Below are 19,642 nucleotides of genomic sequence, written 5' to 3'. Positions count from 1 at the left end.
GATGGTAGCCATGACACTTGAATTTGTCATTCAATGTCCAAATTTCCACTTCTGAGTTCTGTAACTTACTGAATAAATAGAAGAAGAAACAATACTTCTTGGATTAGATGAGGAGGTAAAACTTAAAATTGAGCTCTAGGGTTTTTACTGGTTTTTAACTACCTGTTAAATAACAACAAAAAGTGAATTTCTAAGATGAAACTCTGATCACAGAGGCAGTTTGGTGTTACTTGACTTCAAGGAATGCCTGTTGATTGGCAACAACTTTTCTCGGGGGGAGAGCAAACCACTGAAGAGAATTAATTATATACATATCTCCCGTCATATTTTTTCTGGGTTCCCTAGTCTTCAGCACTGCTAATACCTTTGCTCTACTATTGCAAAATGAATTAATTGCCTTTTCAATTTTTGCAAGTTTAAGAGAGTCAGTGTAGTGTTTGCAAGGAATGGCTAGAAGTGTGACAAGGTTTGTAGTGAGAAGGAGAAAGTTTGTTATATTAATTTGGAGGAACTAGGCAAGGAGTTTTGAAGCCTTTATTCAGATCTTCTATACAAACATGGAACTTGAGAGCTAAAAGCAGGTGAGATGATTACCCTGTGTTTGTGAGTGTGTTGGCTATCTCTCTGACAGAATTTAGATGACATGCAACATGTTTTCCTGTAACATACAGAATATACATTGCATTTTAACTGTGTTTTTCCCACTCTTCTGTGTAGCTCCCTGCAGCAAAAGGCTTTGTTGCTAACAGCTTCTATTCTGGGTTGACTCCCACTGAATTTTTTTTCCATACAATGGCGGGTCGAGAAGGTCTGGTTGACACAGCTGTAAAAACAGCTGAAACTGGATATATGCAGGTAACTGCCAGTGGGCTGGGGATTTTATCAGTCCTGCAAAATGTGGATATTTCTCCTGTGTATGTTGAGGTTACGGGTTGGAGAAGTGCATACATTGCATGTGCGTGTGTGTTCTCAGTGTAATGGAATAATTTATACTGTGAAATACATGGCTTGGCTGTATTCTCCAGCAGAGATGAGGTTTGTAAACATGCTTGTATTAAGCTGTTTCCTTTCAAATATGGGTTGTAAAAGCCTAGAAGTTAATAGACTAATTTCTATGTTATGTGTTTTCCTAAAACTGATGTGAATGACAGCTAAAACTCCCTTCCACTGTCTGTTCTTTCTGGGTAACAGGCACCTTGGGCCATATAGGCTTAGACTAGTTTTGTAATATGTTAGTGTCTTTGCTGTACCTCCTGTGAAAATGTCCCTCCAACAAAGCTTCTTGCTATTGCGAGCAGTCTTGGGACTTCTGTGCAAATATTTACATAGTATTTAAAGTGTAGACCTCTTTTCAGTGTAACAGGCAGTAGAAAAGGCAAGATAATTTGTGGCTGGGGACACATTCTGAGATGTGCAAGTAACTGTACAAAGACAGAAAAACCACCTCTTGGGGTGGGTGACTAATTAGACCATTTGTCTCCAAAACTAATGAAATAATGTTGGCATGTGTGTCAGTATTTACAAATACATGTAAATATAAAAAACAACCTGCAAAATATTTTTCCTCTTCAACTTTGATCCTGTGTGAATAAATTGTACCACTTGGACTTGGGAATTAAAAAAAAAAAACTTAACATTTATTTCATCTTACCTTTTTTCTCCTCAGTGAGAAAAAATACCAATTTAGTCTTTGGTGATCTAATTTACTTTCACTGAACAATGAAATCCACCTCTCAAGTAATAATGTTTTTAACTATTAATGCTTCACAGCATGCCTTCTATTTGGGATGCCAAGGAAGGTGATAGTAAAGGGATTTCTCAAAACCAGGAGTTGATGTAAGAGAAGTAGTTAACACAGATAGAAAAATGGCCTCGACAGATGACCTCTTTGCTTTTTGTCAGTGAAAAGAATTGTTTACTGGTTCTACTTCCATACACAAAAAGCATTGTATCTCTTAAGCAATAAACCTGATGAGCAGAATATGATGTCAAAAAAAGCCTCAAATTCCTCAGACTTCAATAGGTTCTTGCAGCTTAGCATTAGGTTTCCTATATGATAGAATTTCTAAATGTGGAGTATTGTGTTGTTGCTTTAAATGTTGTTATTGTTGATTTTTATGTTCTGTGGAATGTACAGGAAAGCCCTAGGGCTAATGTGTGATTTTAAATAGGTTTTTGTACCTGCTTATCACTGTGTCAGATTTATTTCCTGAGTCCAGTTCCTATAGTTCTTGTAATCCCAATCAATAGCTATTTTAAAAAAGATCCATTTTACTTTCTGTGCACTTTTTTTTCCCTTCAGAGGCGGCTGGTAAAATCACTTGAAGATCTTTGCTCACAGTATGATTTAACAGTCAGAAGTTCTACTGGTGACATTATACAGTTTATTTATGGAGGAGATGGCTTGGATCCTGCAGCTATGGAAGGGAAGGATGAACCACTGGAATTCAAGCGAGTTCTAGATAATATCAGGGTAAGGATTGCTGAAATCCTTGTTAGAAGTGTGAAAAGACTACTAAGCATGTAGAAGGAAATAGTAAATTTTGAGGAAAATGGTTTCAGTTTAAGTATTTATGTTTAAATTGCCTTTTTTGAGTGGTCCTGGTCAGTCTTTCAGCATGTGTGTACGAATAGGTATTGTTTACAGTGGAACAGAGCAACTAGGACCAAACTGTGTATAAGCAGTGAAAAGTACAATTTTTCTGTGCTTAAACATAGTTTTGGGGCCTAATATGCAACTCACTAGATAAATGACTACCGACCTATTTGGGTACTAGTTTGGTACATTGCACAAAATAACTCCTTATTAATTCAAGGCATGCATGTTTTTTGTGTTAAACTGGCTGATGTGTTGTTCAATAAGTCTGGATATATTGTGATGTTTGAAGACCTGTATTGTTTGGTTTTGTTGTTGGTTGGTTGGTGTGTTATGGCCCCTCTCACAGAAAAGCCTTTTGCTGAAATAACTGTTAAACTTTCTGTAATATGAGTGTAGTAAATGGATAGAACTGTGTATACCTGTGTGTATACCTTCATATTTACATAAAAAAGTAGAAGTGTGTGGGCCTCTTCTTTTCACAATAGTTTGGTATAGTATAGCAAAACAAAAACAACTAGACAAAAAATCCCAACAAACAGACTACAAAAAACCACAACCAAACCTAATCAATTCTACATATCTGTATTGTGTCTTTACAATGAAGTTTTGTGCATGTGTTTTATGTGAAGAAGTGATGGTTTTTCCTCTCCAGGCTGTATATCCATGCCGAAATGAACCAGCCCTCAGTAAAAATGAATTGGTGTTAACGTCCGAGTCCATCATGAAGAAGAATGAATTCCTTTGCTGCCAAGACAGTTTTCTGCAGGTAATTATCTCACTTCTTTATCACAGTGTGATTAACTTTTCCTCATTAATTAAGGAAATTAAATAAAATGGTCTTATCAATCTCGTGAAGCAACAGCTGAATTTTATGTGTTAGTAGCAGGAATAGTGGTTTGTTCAGTAATGCATTTTTGTGCATTTAGGGGTGGGAAGCTAGGACTAGTGATTTTAATTCTTATTAGGGTAATTGTTCATGTTCACCACAGGAATATTAGAAATGAGAAAAATCTAGGGGCTTTTTAGAGTAGAAATTTTATTGATCTGAGATCTTTCTAGAGTTTCCTTTCCATAGCAAGATGGTACAGTAAGTATGTGCTTCCCTGGGGACATCAGAAATTAAATACTTATTGTCTCTATGTAAGAAACCACTAGGACTGAGTATCATACTAATCTGATATTCATATATTTTGATATTATCAATTCTCTGAACAACTGTTTTTCCTTATTTGCTTGTTTTGCTGTAGTGTAAACACCGCCTATATGCTTGCATAGATATATGCACACACACACACATATACATATATATATATAAATATATATATATGTGTGTATATATAAAAATATATATGTATATACGCACCTATATACCTGGCTTGCTTATGAAACTAGCACAGCAAAAAAAATGGGTCATACAAACTGCTTTGCTGCACAGGGCTTTAGCCTTTGGAGACTACTTACATGTCTTTTAAGGATGAGGGCATGTTCATGTGACTGCTTGCACTTTGAATTGTAAAAGTCGATTTGTTTGAAAGAGTATTGGGCAATTTTAATATTTATGAGAGCAGACACTCTCAAGAGTTCTTTGGGAGTCAGTGATAAAAACTGTAGAATTAACCTACCTGTAGAATTAACCTTCCCTTCAGGTTAAGCTGCTACTTTGATGAACCTTCTGATTACTGGCAGTGATGAGAGCAACGTGAGTTTATTGACCTGTGTTTGAAGGGTTTATTTTTAATAGATCAGAGTGCCTCAGAGCAGAAGGTAAACCTGATTAGGACTTCTGTTGGTAGAGTAGAGTTGGAAAAAATAGTTATATCCGTATTTGAAATATGCTGTGAATCTTACCTGCACCTCTGAAGGAAAAAAAATAGAATATTTTAATATCAGAGTTTGGGAATAAAACTGTTATTTGAAGTATACATATTTTTAATAATATTAGGAAAATAATTGTTATGAATTTCAGAAGCAAAAATATTACTACATCACACTAGTGATAATTAGTTTGACTTAAGATTTTTAAGTTTTAGATAGTTACATTTTCTTCTTTCCTTTTTTTTTTTCTGTTCATCCTTGAAGACATTAACTGAGACAGGTTATGAAAAATATAATGAGGTAACTGTAGCATGTGTGTGCAATGTGTGAGCATTAATGTTAGTGCTTTTTAGCTAAAGATGTGTGTATAGTGCTAAAGTAACTGATTAGCATATATACATATTAGTGCTTGTTAAATTATGATGTAGGTGTTTATCACAATAATTTAACCTTTTTGATGGTGAAAACTACGACGTGAATTAATTCCCATAGTTACATTTAAGGATTTTGAGGAAGATTTCTTTTGGTATTGACTCTTCTTTCAATCTTTAGGGATATTAGCTTGTTTTTCTGGTGTTTTCCTATCCCTTCTTCCACTTTTCCATTCCAGGACAGAGATACTTCTTATTATTGTTATTTTAGCAGGAGGTTCCTAATGGGCTTATCCATTCTTGTCCAGAACACAGTATGTCTAAATAGCCCTTTCCTAACAGACTAGCATTCGTTCTGCCTGCACTCTGCCATTGCTGGAGGGAATTCAGCTGAAAAAAAGCAGATTGTTGGCTGGCACAATTTCAATTGTGTTAATGTTTTAACATATTTGAGACAGGTCAAGGGAAATTTTCATTTTCTTCTTATTGGAATCAGGGGAATCTCTAGAAACCCTCCCAGTTATAAAAAAAAAATCAGTCACTTTTCTGTGGTTTTTCTGAAGATGATAGAATATGAGTGCTGAGAGTGCAAACACAGAAAAAGCTCAGCACACAACCACTCAGTGCTGCCATATGTAGAGTTAACCTAATGGGTCTGCCTGGACTTGAATGGATTTTTGCTGAATCCCGTGGCATTGTCTGTGCCACTCTTTTAGTGGCTTCTTGTTATTTTAGTGGCTTCTTCACTGTGAGGATTCTGATATGAGCAGTGCTTCATGTCTGGAAACGATCCCACCAGTGCTGGGAGATGTGCTGCAAAACTCTGGGTGACTGTGGTTTATACCCTGGACTATTCTGACTAAACGTTGGCTCTGTAGGAGCTGACAAAAGGCCCACGTCGAGCCAGAGCTTACTGAGTCTGGTTGGGGCCTTTTTGTTAAGCTGGTCAAGGCTAAACAACTTTGATTTTTTCACACTGTCTAAGTCTATAATGTTTTTTTGAGCCCACTCTGGAAGTTACATAGCTGTGCTCATGGAAGACAGCGTTGCACTGAAAATTATAAGCCCATAGAGGTATTTAAGCTCAGCAAGGAGTGAGTTACATTTTCATTCCCTTTGTAGCATAAATTAATCTATAGTTTGGATAAACTGCCAACAATTGAGAGTAATAAATCACTTCCTCTTTTATGTCTTGTGTGTGAATAAAACTTGCGACCATGAAAAATAAAAGTCTTCAGAGATTATTTTTTTTCCACCTTTTTTGACTCTAGCGTATGGAAGTAACATATAATTTGAGTATCTTATTCAGAATTATATATAATAATCAATTTACTATGTTGGAATTGTTTGGATTTTTTTTAAGTACTTTGGAACTCAGGGACTGTCAAAGAGAAAGACTTCTGCAAGTCCTGCAATATTCCTTTTTTTATGCACCTGTAGTAAAAAGGTTAACTTCTCTAATACCACAACACTTACTTTAGGAAATAAATCACATTGTCAATTTTATGCAAATGTTTCAGGGTCAAAAGCCTTTAAAGTGGCCAAATATTTCATTTGTGAATACTACTTACTGCAGGGCAAAAGGGGAAAAAATGTATGAATGCATCTTGTCATAGAAGTGTTTTCATAATGATTCTGTGAACTCAGTTGTTAAAAAAAAAAAAAGGGTCCCTCAAATACTTATTCAATTTTGCAAGTAATTGTCAGTGCTCAGCTACTGTGGTGGTTGCAAGGAGTCCAGTACCTAGTGCAGAAGAGGTAATGCAATTACCTCTTTGTCTGGTAGGACTAGTGGTGTAGAGAAGGTTTAAAAGGACTCTAAAAAATCAAACTGTTCATTTCTCCACAGAGGCTTTCCTAAATCATTGTTGAAGTAGATGGAAAGGATTTCCTCTTGCTTTTTGTTTTTATTTTGTTTCTGATAACTCTGTATTATGGTAATGACTTGCACTGAGTCCACTTCTGTGGCAGAGTTTAAGCATGGACCTCATATTTCATGACCTGTAGTGTACATGTCCATATCCAAAGTGTAATAACTGAGTGATCTTTCATAGAAGTGTTGGATATTTTTCTAACACTATTGTTTCAATTATGTTCCAGTAAAGACGGTTAGAACTGCTCTTGAGTAAGCCTGGTAAGAGAGTAAAAAGTTTATGTACTTCAACATGTCATGTACAATTATCTACAGGACCTCCACAGCATAGAGGAGTTATTTGAATTATGTTAGGTAGAGACTGACATGTATATACCAGTTTTGAGGGTTTTTTCTATTAAATAAAGTACATCTTGAATCTTTGGAATCTATCCAGATACACTTTATATACTTCCTCTCTTGCCATGGTTATTCCATTTTGACTGTTCTGAATACTGAGAAATGAGTGAGAATGTGTTTATGTCAGTATAGTCAAAGAATAAGAATTTTGAGTTTTGTGGGGTTTTTTATTTTTTAAATGAGTTTCAGTAGGTGCTGGGTAGGAAGGAAGGATCAACCCAAGTCAAGTACCTTCAGTTGTCAGTGTGTTCTCAGGAAGGATGTGTTTATTCAGTGGGGACCATATTCCTCATTTACTGCTACTGATCTCTGGTTACACAAGAGCCAATCTGGTTTGCTAAATTCTAGTGCATGTGTTTGTCCAAGTTTTGACATTCTTCTCTTCATATTGTACCTTGTTAGTTTATTTTGTAAATACTCTGTTGGGAGCTTTAAGCAAATTACTTGCTGCTGATGACTTCAATATGAAGACCATGTGTTTACTTACTGTTGTTTTAATGTGATTTCAGGAAATTAAAAAATTCATCAAAGGTGTTTCTGAGAAGATAAAAAAAACTAGAGACAAGTATGGAATTAATGACAATGGCACAACAGAGGTAAATAGTTTCAACAGGGTAATTATGTAGTTCCTTTCAGTCTTCATAAGTTACTGCTTGTCCAACTATTCTATTCTGTTTCCAGCCACGAGTTTTATATCAGTTGGATAGGATTACTCCAACTCAACTAGAGAAGTTTCTAGAGACTTGTAGAGACAAATACATGAGGTAAGTGTTTACCCTGCTGTGTTCTGAATACTGCTGCTTTCTTGGCCACGTAGGAGTGTATTTTGCTGTTTTTACTGTATGAATGTTGGTTCTGTTGTGAATGCAGTGCAAGTTGGCTCCAATGACATAAACATTGCAAGACCAAGGTAGGATGCAAAATAAAAAAAAGTATCATCATCTACATGTGGGCTTGTTAAGGCAGATTTGAGTCTTGTATGACAGTTCTAGAGGTCAGACAGGTGAGGTTTTTACATTTGTCTTGAGTCATAATCAGATTCTTTCATTAAAAGATTCTTTCATTTCCTTCTACATTGTAGAAAAAATGCTTTTGTTTCATTTTAGATTCCTTGAGCATGCAAAGCTATCTGCTTGTGTTTAGGCACCTTCCTTCTGAAATAGTAGTAATCATACCAATGAACACAGTTTTCTCCTGTAGCTACTTACTGCTTATATCCACAGATTGTGTTTTGACAACAGATTCTGGTAAAAGCCAAAAGTGATAGGATTCAGGGTAAGGGAGGATATTGTTTAAACATGAACATTTTTACACCCACTGGCAGACATGTTCCCTTCCTCCCCCTCTTGCAGCAGGTTGTTCAAAATCTCCAATAAGTTCATGCAGAAGAAAGTCTGAATAGATCAGTTTTAAATTTATATTAATCTTGATAGTTATTCTTGCTCTACACAGTCTGTGAGGAATTACATCACAATTTGTTCTAACATATTCTTGGATCTGTTATGCACTTGTAGGATCCTTTTGTTTGTTATTCTTGGTCTCTAACAAGATAATGTGGATAGTGTGCTAGTGTGGATGTTTTAATCTCTTCATCCATTGAGATTTATTCCATTTACTAGACTCCTTGGATTTGGTCCTTCCCATGCACTATTTCAAAGCAATTACCAGTTTTCTGTTTCAGTTTCTAGGAGTACCTGCTTACATTTGTCTTAAGTGTTCTTAAACATGAATTACCTATTTTAGTGTAATAAGTAAATGTTAGCATATGGGATTTCCCTGAAGGGAGAATCCTGGATCTCATGCTCGATGCTTTGGAGGAAGAGGACAAGCATTTTATTTGTTATGGAAGTTGCACTGAATCTGTGGAATGCCTGTATGACAGGGCATCTTTTTCAATCTTAAGTATTGGTGACCTCTTAACCACTGTCTTGTTTGTTGATTAAACCCCAATAATATATTAACAAACTTCTTGTATATCTACCAGAATAGTTTCTGTTGTTGTTTGCTTAGGACTTTATACTTCATTGAGTTATGTGTCTCTTTCTATATTCATCAGGGCACAGATGGAGCCTGGTTCTGCAGTAGGAGCTCTTTGTGCACAGAGTATTGGAGAGCCTGGCACACAGATGACTCTGAAGACTTTCCATTTTGCTGGTGTTGCTTCAATGAACATTACTTTGGGTGTGCCAAGAATCAAAGAAATCATTAATGCTTCAAAGGCTATTAGGTACTAACACCGTTTTGATTTGTTTGGCCGGTTTTTTCCTTTGCCCAAGTGAAACCTGATGGATAAATTTGCAGTACATGATAGCATTTCCCTATTCTCAGCAATATATTAGATATCATCCAAAGCAAATACTCAAAACAAGAAGAATCTAATGTCTGTCCAACTGTAAGTGATACTTAGGCCCAGAGAGATGGCGAAGTTTTATTTTTCTGAAAATCGAATGAGGGAGAAGGGTTATTTAAGTTTAATGTTCCCTTATGTGTCTCATATTGTGAAGCTTTCTGGTGTTTAGCCATAGTTGAAGCATACCTATTCCTAGGTATGCATGAGGCCATAATTAAATAATACTAGAATAGCATACACCATGAAAACAGTCACTAGTACATATGTTATAACCTCTCATGTATTTGCTTATTTTTACCTGCCTGAAGTACATGAACAATAATTTTCTTAAATATACCTGAGGAACCTGAAGGTCTCTTTATCTAATTAAATACTACTGTAGATACAAGATGACTTACAGCCTGCTTTATGGAATTTAAGTTACCATCTGTAATCTAGCTGAGCAATTTCCTAACTTGTTTTGTGTGTGTGTGTATTTGTTCTTTTTAGCACCCCTATTATAACAGCACACTTGGACAAAGATGATGATCCTGATTTTGCCCGTCTAGTTAAAGGAAGAATTGAGAAAACTTTGTTAGGAGAGGTAGGAAAAATTGTGTTATTGCTAATCCTTTAAATGTAAGCCTTAGCCAGTTGCTATGGGGCATTTGAGCTATTGTCACATGCTAACTATTTTGTCCTTGTTTCTTACAGATTTCTGAATATATTGAAGAAGTGTTTCTTCCAGATGATTGTTTCATCCTAGTGAAGCTGTCTTTAGAGCGCATTAGACTACTGAGGTTAGAGGTGAGTTGTTCAGTTCTTATGCAGAGTATGCCTTGGGTACGTTCCTAAGGGTCTCTTTATCCTGTCTCAGAAACAGAAATCACACCAGTGGAAGTTAAAAAAAGGAAGTGAATGAAGGATGTCCTGTGGCTACATTACATCTGGAGGGGTCCCTTTTTTTCCTTGCAAAGTGGATAATGTTCCCCTTATTTGGAAATGAGAGAACATACATTCATTTCTTTATGTCTTGCTAAATGTTGGGATGACACTTCTGTCCATTGGTTAATGTACAGGCTGGCACCCTCAGCACAGGATAGTATTTCATGCAATTTATAAGGATCGTTTGGGGGGTCGATTTTCCTACATTCTTTCTTTTTATATTCTGTTGAAAGACTGCTGCATTTATTTGAGCAGATTGATACATATTTAGAGCTAACCCTGATGTTTGCTGGCTGACTTTTGCCACAGGTGAATGCAGAGACTGTGCGCTACTCTATTTGCATTTCCAAACTCCGAGTAAAGCCTGGGGATGTTGCTGTCCATGGAGAAGCAGTTGTATGTGTGACCCCTCGTGAAAATAGCAAGAGTTCAATGTATTATGTATTGCAGTCCCTGAAGGAAGAACTACCAAAGGTAAAAGCAAAGGCTGTCTCATGCTTTTGTGGAATGTAATCAGTAGTGATAATTTGGGGGTCTGTGGTGGGAAGACGAAGTCAGTATTGCCAGTGAAGATAGGCTAAGTTTTTAACTCTTAGATTGTGATGGTACTGCCTTGCTGTTGAAACTAAGCCTTCCTTTAATATTTGTAAATAAAATTGAAGCTTTGATATTTTCCTTACATTTACTGAAGCATTCCAAGTTCAGCAGCATGAAGCAGCTGTGTCTTCTTTCAGCTGCTTCAAGAATTGAACCAAATGATTGTATCTGGCATTATTTCAGCTTTCTGTGAGGAGACTGTCTGCTCTGGATTTTAAAAATAGTGATAAGTGAAGCTTTATTATTGACAGCATGTCTTTTTATTTGTGTGGGCCTGCCACCATTCAGATACCCAAGTCTGAGTGTGAGAGTACCTGGCATAAAATATAAAATGTAGGTAGTGAGTGAGGTTTATAGTACAGTGTCAATGTCAATTTTGCACTGGTGTATTTAGAAGCAAGAAATCTTATTTTGTATGTGTTTTAAGTGAGCATTTACTCCATATACTGGAGCTCCTAAGTAGGTTTGAATGCTGATAAGAGTTACCCTTTTATACTGCATTACTGTATATATCAAAGTTACTAGGGTTTTTTTGTTTTCTGAAGGTTGTAGTGCAAGGTATACCAGAGGTTTCTCGAGCTGTCATTCATGTTGATGAACAAAGTGGAAAGGAAAAATACAAACTTCTAGTTGAAGGTGATAATCTGCGAGCTGTTATGGCTACTCATGGAGTGAAAGGAACAAAAACATCCTCTAACAACACTTATGAGGTACTGTTTAAATGGATACTGTAGGTTTTTCCCCCTGGCACCTTTATTACAAGTGCTTGTTTGTGCTCAAATGCAGCAGTTGATACCAAATCAAGCCTGATTTCACTAATAGATGTCAGAATGCGTTAACATGAGAGAATAAATCGAGTGGCAGCACTTCACTTCAAAGAAACTGTTTCTATAAATATTTTTCGAATGGAGAACTACAAAAGGGTAGTAATGGGAATGGACTATTAATATGATAATGGATGGTACTTATTCTAGGACTATACTTGCTCCAAGCATTTGGTTTTTCATTAACCCAACATAATCCCTTGTGTAGGTAGAGAAAACACTGGGAATTGAAGCTGCTCGGACAACCATTATCAATGAGATTCAGTATACAATGGTGAACCACGGTATGAGCATTGACAGGAGACATGTTATGTTGCTGTCTGATCTAATGACTTACAAGGTTTGTACTGTGTTTTTTCTAAATGTTACATTAGCCTGTTTATACAAATTAATTTTACCATGTTTGAGAAGGATGGGTGAGCTAAGGAGGTGGAAGTCCATTCTAGGCTTGTAGAATTCAAAGTTGTACTGACCAAATACTGTTATTTGTATTTTACACAAAAAGCTTAATTACTCTAGTTCTTGCGGGGAGAGGAAACCTATTTTGACTGAAAACAAGGGAACCATAATTTCACCGTGGAAATAGGAATCTTCAGAATTACAGTATGAAAATCAACTGTTTGGGTAACCATGCATGCAATCTAAAGCTTGCTGTGCAGAAAACCACATGGGGTGTGGCTCATAACAGCTGCACTGTATGAGAGAGTCAAAGGATACAGATATTCAGATAGAATCAGATTACATGAACAGTCTTACAGAACTTGTTAGTAGAAAATCATATCTGTTCTTGATTGATTTTCTTTACTTCACATCCAATGAAGGACTAAGTACATTTAGTGAAGTAAGATTTTCCAATTTGCCTGCCAGAGTGCAGAGGTTTAATTTGGGTGAAATGGATGGAGCTCTGACTTGTTCCAAAACTGTAGAGCTTTGTTGTACTGAGCTGCAGCAGTCCCCAGGGCTGCTGACCCTGTGGAGCTGCAGCACAGCAGTGGAAAAGGGCATCAGAGTGCCATGTTGTAAACTTGCTAGGCTCCTAGCATGCATTCTTGTGACTGCAGTTCTTGACTTATGAGATTGTGCACAGAAGCATATAATCAGGATGTTCCTAAGAAATATAGGCAGAAATAAGTCCAAGTTAGTTTAAATAGCTAATTACCTTTTTTCTGGAGAGTGGAAAAATGAAGGTTTAGCATTTTCTGTAATCTCCTGGCAGTGGAAGTCAGATTTATCTGTAGACAATGGGCAGTGGATTCAGCATAGTGCTCTCAGGCCCCACTGAAGTTTGTAGCTGAGCAGCTAGTTTAGAATTGCAGGGTTTTTTCTTGTGGCCGTGTTTCTTTCAATCTTTTCAATACTCTTGCTTAAAAAAATAATCTATTAACCATTTATAATAGTTTCTGTTTTGTATGAATACTGACTTTTGTTGTAGGTAAATATTGATTACTACCAAACTATTAGCCCTCAGAATGTTGAACTGTGAAGCAGCATATTATGACAATGCTATATTGTAGATAGTGTATTTTTTTACTCAGTCTTATTCTTTGGTTTCTTCCCTCAATCAAGGGTGAAGTGCTGGGCATTACTAGGTTTGGACTGGCAAAAATGAAGGAAAGTGTGTTGATGCTGGCTTCTTTTGAAAAGACTGCAGACCATCTCTTTGATGCTGCCTACTTTGGACAGAAGGATTCTGTTTGTGGTAGGTATTGCAAAGTCTGTGGCAGTCTGTGGTCCTTAAACAGCATCTGTAAACCTCTTCAAAACACTGCATTTTTGCCCTTGTTAAACTTCCTCTTCAGCTTACCAGTCAAAAACTTCAGGTCTTAGGCTGATCCATTTTCTGGGATCTTCTTGGTCCTATTAGTTTGGTGTATGTTTCTCTACTTCTAATCTCAGTCAGAGATCTTTGTCAGACACTTGTATGTTTCTTAAAATAGACTTTTAGTAATTTAGTTTTTCTTCTCACCCTGAATCTCAGTGAAATACCAGGAAATTTGTCCCACTATCAGTAGTTCTGTTTTTTCCATTGTGAAAGTTTGTCTATCTGCAACACCTAGAGCCGATGAAGAAATCTATTGTCTCGCTCAGTATTTACATTTAATTTTCATTCCTGCTAAGAAGTAGGAAGACATATATGTCTCAGCCTAGGTGAAGATTACAGCCTTACACGATTACTTAGGTGATTTAGCAGTTATACCTAGAAATAAACAGAAGGGCTAAGTTCTTGACTTCTTTAGTTAATTCTGATCTAAATAGATAAAAATTGTTTCTTAATCTTTATAATTAGAAGCTTTGTTTATCAGTATTCATTAACAGAACAGACAAGATACCTGTCCTCAGAAATTTCTTTTTAAATGTATCAGTTTTAAATTTAAGTTCATTGACATTGATTGAATCATATCACTGAATTCATGGAAGAATCTGGTAAGAGTTAGGAAATATGTGCCTACATGTGCACAAGTGCATTCATGCTCACATACAGCAAAAAAAAAATTCAGTAGATGAGTTCTGGCCTTCTGTTTGTCTCTATTTTGTATTTTTGCCATGCACTCCAATATTTGGAATTGAAGTTATTTTTCGGTTTTTTTGAATGCTTTTACCCCCTTCCTCTCAGATTTTCTTGTCATTTAAGCTCACATTTTGGGAATGATTTGTTAAAAAGTCTCTGTCTAGTAGGTTAAACACAGAAAAGAAGTCAAGCAGGTTTCTACCTCTTCAACATCTGTTTATGCAAGGCCTACCATCCTCGAGCTGGAATTGCTTGTTGGGAGTTTCTGGGTGCTACTGAAATAAAAAATACGAGTGTGTTATGTTTACTAGGTTTACTAGTTACATTTACTAGTTTGTCTGTATGTGTAGGCAGTCTTAGTGCAGTCAATTTCCAGCAGAGCTTTTGTGGACGGTATTTTCTGAATCACTGGAATCTGTTAGAAACCCTTGTATTACTAGTTTGTATATTAAGAACTCTGCCACTTTCTGACTCTCCAGCATTCCACATGGGTGGGATTTTTTTTTTCCTTTAATCACTATTTGCCTGTGATTACAGCAAAAATCCTATGGGAGACTGATTTGATCCTGGACAGTAAGGAAAAGAAAATCTTTTCTAAGTCCCCTCTGAGCTGGTAAAATCTTGTTTTGAATAATGTGAAAACCAAAGGTCTTTTGATGTTGCCTTCTATATAAATGTTTTAGTTCAAATAAGGAAATGCAATGGACAAAACAGCAATTGTTATCTGCTTACCAAAACTGAAGAGATGATAGTGGCTCGCTTGTGTGAAAAATTGCTGTGCAGATGCCTGACTTATTACTTGGTCTGTGAGGCCAAAGGGAGGTGGGGAGGAAGGCTTCTTATTGTATACATGGAAGTATTGCAAGGGAAGAGGGATGTCCAAAATCTAAATGCAGTTTTGATGGCTCAGTGGTTGGCTCAGGTTGAAAGGTTATTGTGCAAAACCAGGTAAGTTTTATTCTGCTAGATTTAGAAAGGTATTTCCTTTTCCATTGTAACCTGCATGCTGTAGGGGCCTCAATCTACAGTACCTCCTGAGAATTCTATATCCTGCACAAGATTTTTAAATGCATATTGTTGGCAAATAGTGGAGTAGAAATGCAGCAATGGTCTAAGAGCAAAAATATGGACTCTTCATTCATATACATTTAAATTGCCAATCACATCTTGCCTGAATTTTAAGCAAATTTATTTTCATCCTTTGTGCATTCAAAGGTACAGCTGTTTATTGCTACTTTCTTAAACATATTTGTGAAGGACAGTATTGTTATACTACTGAGAATGTGCAAAGGTGTTGTTTGGATCGTAACTATGCTAAGAAAGAAACATGGTATCTGATAGCTTGCTTTTAATGTGGAACGTTCTTTAGAAAAGTAGTGTACATCAGTAGATCTGGAGTATAAATGTGTCAGCACATTGCAGTGAAAGTGTTAGAGCTGTCAGAATCATTGGGACAGACTAAATCTTTCAATTCAAAACAAGCACACTTTGAAATGCCAAAAGCATTATAGCTCAAATACTGTGCCTTTCTTATTGGGAACTTGAAGGGGTTTCAAGGGAGCTTGGTCAGATTTGAGTGAAGTCTTAGCACTGAGTCAGAGAATGGACAAGTAAGTTTGCCTTGCATCTTTTGCTACAGGCACTGCATGGAATGTGTCTGCTCCAAAAACAAACCTTCTGAAGCGCTTCCATTACTAGAGAAGGGATCTAGGCTGGGTTGAATCTTTCCTGTCTAGAATTTAACACTACTTAAGTAATACACTGATCTGATAACCATAGCATTTAACTCAATCTAGTGAAGAGACCTTGGCCCTTACAGGTGAGGTTCAAGGAGATATAACAGAATGGACAAATGAAAATAGTTTTGTGAATCCTTACTGTTCAGACGTTCACCATGTTTGTTTTTTTTTTTCTCCTAGGTGTCTCTGAGTGCATCATCATGGGAATTCCAATGAATATTGGAACAGGACTTTTTAAACTGTTGCACAAAGCAGACAGAGAATCAACCCCTCCTAGGAGGCCTCTGATATTTGACCATAATGAGTTTCATATTCCCATTGTTACGTAGCACTTGGACATGATACAACATAGCAAAACAAGAAATAAGAAGCAAACATAATTTAAATTTAAAAATGTGTGTTATCAGTTCTGTGTGTTTGAATAACTATGAATTGGTAAGTGAAATCCTATCAAAAGAATTGCCCAATTGTTTACCACCTGTTGTTAGTACAGACTCTGAAAGGAGAGGCTTCTCTGCAGCAGACAGTGAAAAGAAATTTGAAGTGGATATCACCTGATAACATTTTCTTTTTCATGTGATAAAATTAGCTTTTTGTGTTACTGTTAATGGATGGAAGCTCTTATTAACTCAGTATTACTCGTGTATTCAGATTTTATTAAAAAACAAAACGAATAGAAAATTGCACGAGAGTTCTGTGAGCTTGCCCGGAGTGCATTTGGAAATGGCCTTTAAGCAGGAGTTGCAGAGGTCAGTCTACAGCTGTTAAGAACAGAAACTTTAGAAAGCTGGAACTGAGTCTGTGATTAATTCATACTGAGTTCAGGAGTGCTGTTCAAAGTGTTTGAAGTATTTGCTCTTTGCTTGTGGTGTTTTTAATTGGTTTTCCTTTATCCTGAGTTATTATCCAGTAAATCATTTTCCTCCCCGGGATTATGTTTTGGGGCCACATTTGCAAGAAGCTGCACATTGTAAAGCTGCTACTAAATTCTGAGAACTGTTGTAAGAATATTGCAAATTATAAATAACTTTTGATATGACAGGAGGTGTCTAACTGCTGGAATCTGAACTTTACAGCAGTCTTAGTTTTGGGAAAGTTTCATAATTGAGTAAGATCATCAGAAAAACTTAGTTTTATTTTATTATATAAAGTAGAAATAGAAAGGGTTACTGTTTTTATGCATTGCCATGAAATAATTTGAAAGTATTTTTAGCTTTAGCCCATTGCAGCGGTTTTTACAATGTATATAGACTTCCAATTATTTCAGAGTAGTATATGTAAATTGACTGTGGTGCTATGGAGGGGAAGTATCTTACTGTTTTGTCAGCAGGGTTTGGGTATTCAGTGTGTTCATAACATTGGGTCAAAGTTGGAGAGAAACAAAGTAGAGGAAAAAGCTGGAGTTGTGCCCTTATGAAATAAAAGCAGGCTGCTGAGTATCCTAGCATTTAAAAAGGAACAAGTTTGTGCTGCAGTTTGTCTTTATGTAGCACCAAAGGAAAAGTGTAAAACAACAGACTTAGTCTCTGAATGTAGCTTTAAGTCTTAAGGTGCCACTGTGTTTATTTTTTAATTCATCCTCCATGCAGACAAGATCTCACAAGAAATTCAACAAAGCTATTCTCAATTTATTTTGTATTTTCGGTGTGATGCTAAGATCTACTTCTGCCTAGATTTTGGCAGGGTAAAGATGGAGAATGTAGTGCATTTAGCATCTGCTCTAAAAGCCATATATATATATTGCTATCTCTGTTTTAAAAATAGAAATTTAAGAATAAATTAAATTTTTCTTTGTGATCTCAGTGAGATTGCCACTTACTGATTTGTCTAATTCTTTTTCAAGATATAAGTTTAACATAGTTAGGGGCTACATGAAGAGAAAGCCCATAAACCTTTCCTGTGGTTAAGTACTTCATTTTGTCATGGGAAATTCTATTGAGAGTTTGGCATTTTTGTGAATAAAGATTCTTCTCAAGGTCTGAATGGGTTTGTATTGCAACAACCACATCTTTCTCTTTTTTTTTTTCCTCGAAATACAGTGAAATGGGCTATTTAAATGGTGGGTTGACTCTCTTGTTTGTTTTAAAAGTATGAATTAAATGTCACCTGTTATCATTGTCTTTGATAATAAAAATGGGCAGAGGTAAAGAAAAGGTAAAACTTGTGTTTGTTTATTGATGCATTATATTTGTGCATAATTAATTTATGGATGAGCTAACCTCCATCTCTCTCATTTGCTTAGTTATTAAGACACTTGAGAATTACTGAGTTTAAATCTCAGGTATTTACAGCCTAAATGAATATGTAATATAAAACCTCTCTTGCTTGAAGTCGACACATCATGTCCTCTGAGAATGCTCTGCATCTCATGAGTGTTTCAACCAAAAATAGATTGTTTACAAGAGCACTGTGAATTAGTAATTATTGTTTGAGCTCTCTGTACAGTCAGTAAACAAATTAGCTGTTGGATTTCACTCATAAGCAGGTTTTTTTAAGGGTCATTTTTAACAGTCAAAACCATGAAATTTTGGGATATTAAAATTTATATTTTTATTAATTTTCTTAGCTTTAGGTTTCATTTTGAAAAAAATCAGTACCTTGTACATTTTTGTCTATTTTATAATTTATGTGGTAATTGAAATTAAATACTAAGAAACACAATTTTGTTTCTGAAATATTAGTAGATAACAGTAGAAACCGTAGAAAAGAACATCACAGACAGGCAACACATCTTTGCATGGAAAAGATGGGAAAGCATCTCTTGTTCATTTATGATGTCTCACAATTGTTTGTGTACTTAATATACAGTAAAAGCAAGTTCAAAGTTAATGCTAAAATCTACACGTTAGGTTATGGGAACAATTAAGTATTGTCATTCTACACTGATCACTGGATGCCCTTAAAATTTTAAACATTGTCCAGCTCATGTAGAACATGGATGTTGACCTTAGAACAGTCGGGCTGCTGAAGAATCTCGGGCATGAGCTGCGTTGCCAGTGGTGCAGCAGGGCCAGCTGCAAGTGGGTGGCCTGAGATGGGAACCCACATTCATATTGGTACAGTTTTAAAAGGCAAAAATTGCCTCCCAAAGTTCATTAAATTAGTTGTAAATATCCATATCCCGCTTTCTCATTTTCTTCTTATTTTTCATATGTTTTAAAACAAATTTCAACTTTTCCTTAAATGTCAGGCTTAGAAACATATCCAAGTCATTTATAAACTGGTCCTTGAGTTCTTATCATTTTTTTCTTCTCAGTGAGGTCTACTGAAAATAGTTCTTTACTTGTGACTTGCACTAAAACTTGAAAGTAGTTTTTCTGTTTTAATATCAGGTAAATGGCAAAGCAGAGATATTGTTCATTTGTATACATCCATGTTTAGTAGTTCTGGATTTTATGTGCAATGGGTCAAAAAAGCCCTTTCCATCTCTATGTTTTCTTTCTGTCTAACAATAGGAGTAGCTGAACAATTATACAATAGTTCAGTAGATGCTTGGAGACGGGGTTAAGCTTCTCTCTGTCTCTCTTTGCCCTAAAAACAAATTGAAACCCACCTGTGGTCCCTGTGCTGAGAACACAGAAGATGACCTGTTAGTCTGGTGACAGCTGGGCTGGAGCAGCCCGGAGGCCTGGCAATGGAAGT

General features: G+C 36.2%; 1 protein-coding gene across 2 annotated transcripts in view; it reads left to right on the top strand.

The window, feature by feature from the left end:
• POLR3A (RNA polymerase III subunit A) overlaps positions 1-18,160 on the top strand; it is a 36,147-nt gene extending 17,987 nt beyond the window's left edge. The window contains exons 19-32 of one of the 2 annotated variants that reach the window (XM_027700074.1): positions 718-855; positions 2,303-2,473; positions 3,252-3,365; positions 4,679-4,714; positions 7,567-7,653; positions 7,739-7,821; positions 9,114-9,284; positions 9,897-9,990; positions 10,101-10,193; positions 10,641-10,805; positions 11,474-11,638; positions 11,961-12,092; positions 13,319-13,451; positions 16,181-18,160. In XM_027700074.1, the coding sequence (XP_027555875.1) occupies positions 718-855; positions 2,303-2,473; positions 3,252-3,365; positions 4,679-4,714; positions 7,567-7,653; positions 7,739-7,821; positions 9,114-9,284; positions 9,897-9,990; positions 10,101-10,193; positions 10,641-10,805; positions 11,474-11,638; positions 11,961-12,092; positions 13,319-13,451; positions 16,181-16,329 (1,731 nt within the window). In that variant the 3' untranslated portion in view covers positions 16,330-18,160. The remainder of the gene's footprint in view (positions 1-717; positions 856-2,302; positions 2,474-3,251; positions 3,366-4,678; positions 4,715-7,566; positions 7,654-7,738; positions 7,822-9,113; positions 9,285-9,896; positions 9,991-10,100; positions 10,194-10,640; positions 10,806-11,473; positions 11,639-11,960; positions 12,093-13,318; positions 13,452-16,180) is intronic. The other variant, XM_027700075.1, reaches the window with a different exon arrangement.
• The last annotated feature ends 1,482 nt before the right edge of the window (positions 18,161-19,642 follow it).

This window comes from Neopelma chrysocephalum, unplaced genomic scaffold (assembly GCF_003984885.1).
Source record: "Neopelma chrysocephalum unplaced genomic scaffold, ASM398488v2 Primary Assembly neopelma1_143, whole genome shotgun sequence".
NCBI classification, from domain to species: domain Eukaryota; kingdom Metazoa; phylum Chordata; class Aves; order Passeriformes; family Pipridae; genus Neopelma; species Neopelma chrysocephalum.
The sequence above is the reverse complement of the archived record's forward strand: the minus strand, read 5'-3'. Positions and strand labels throughout refer to the sequence as shown.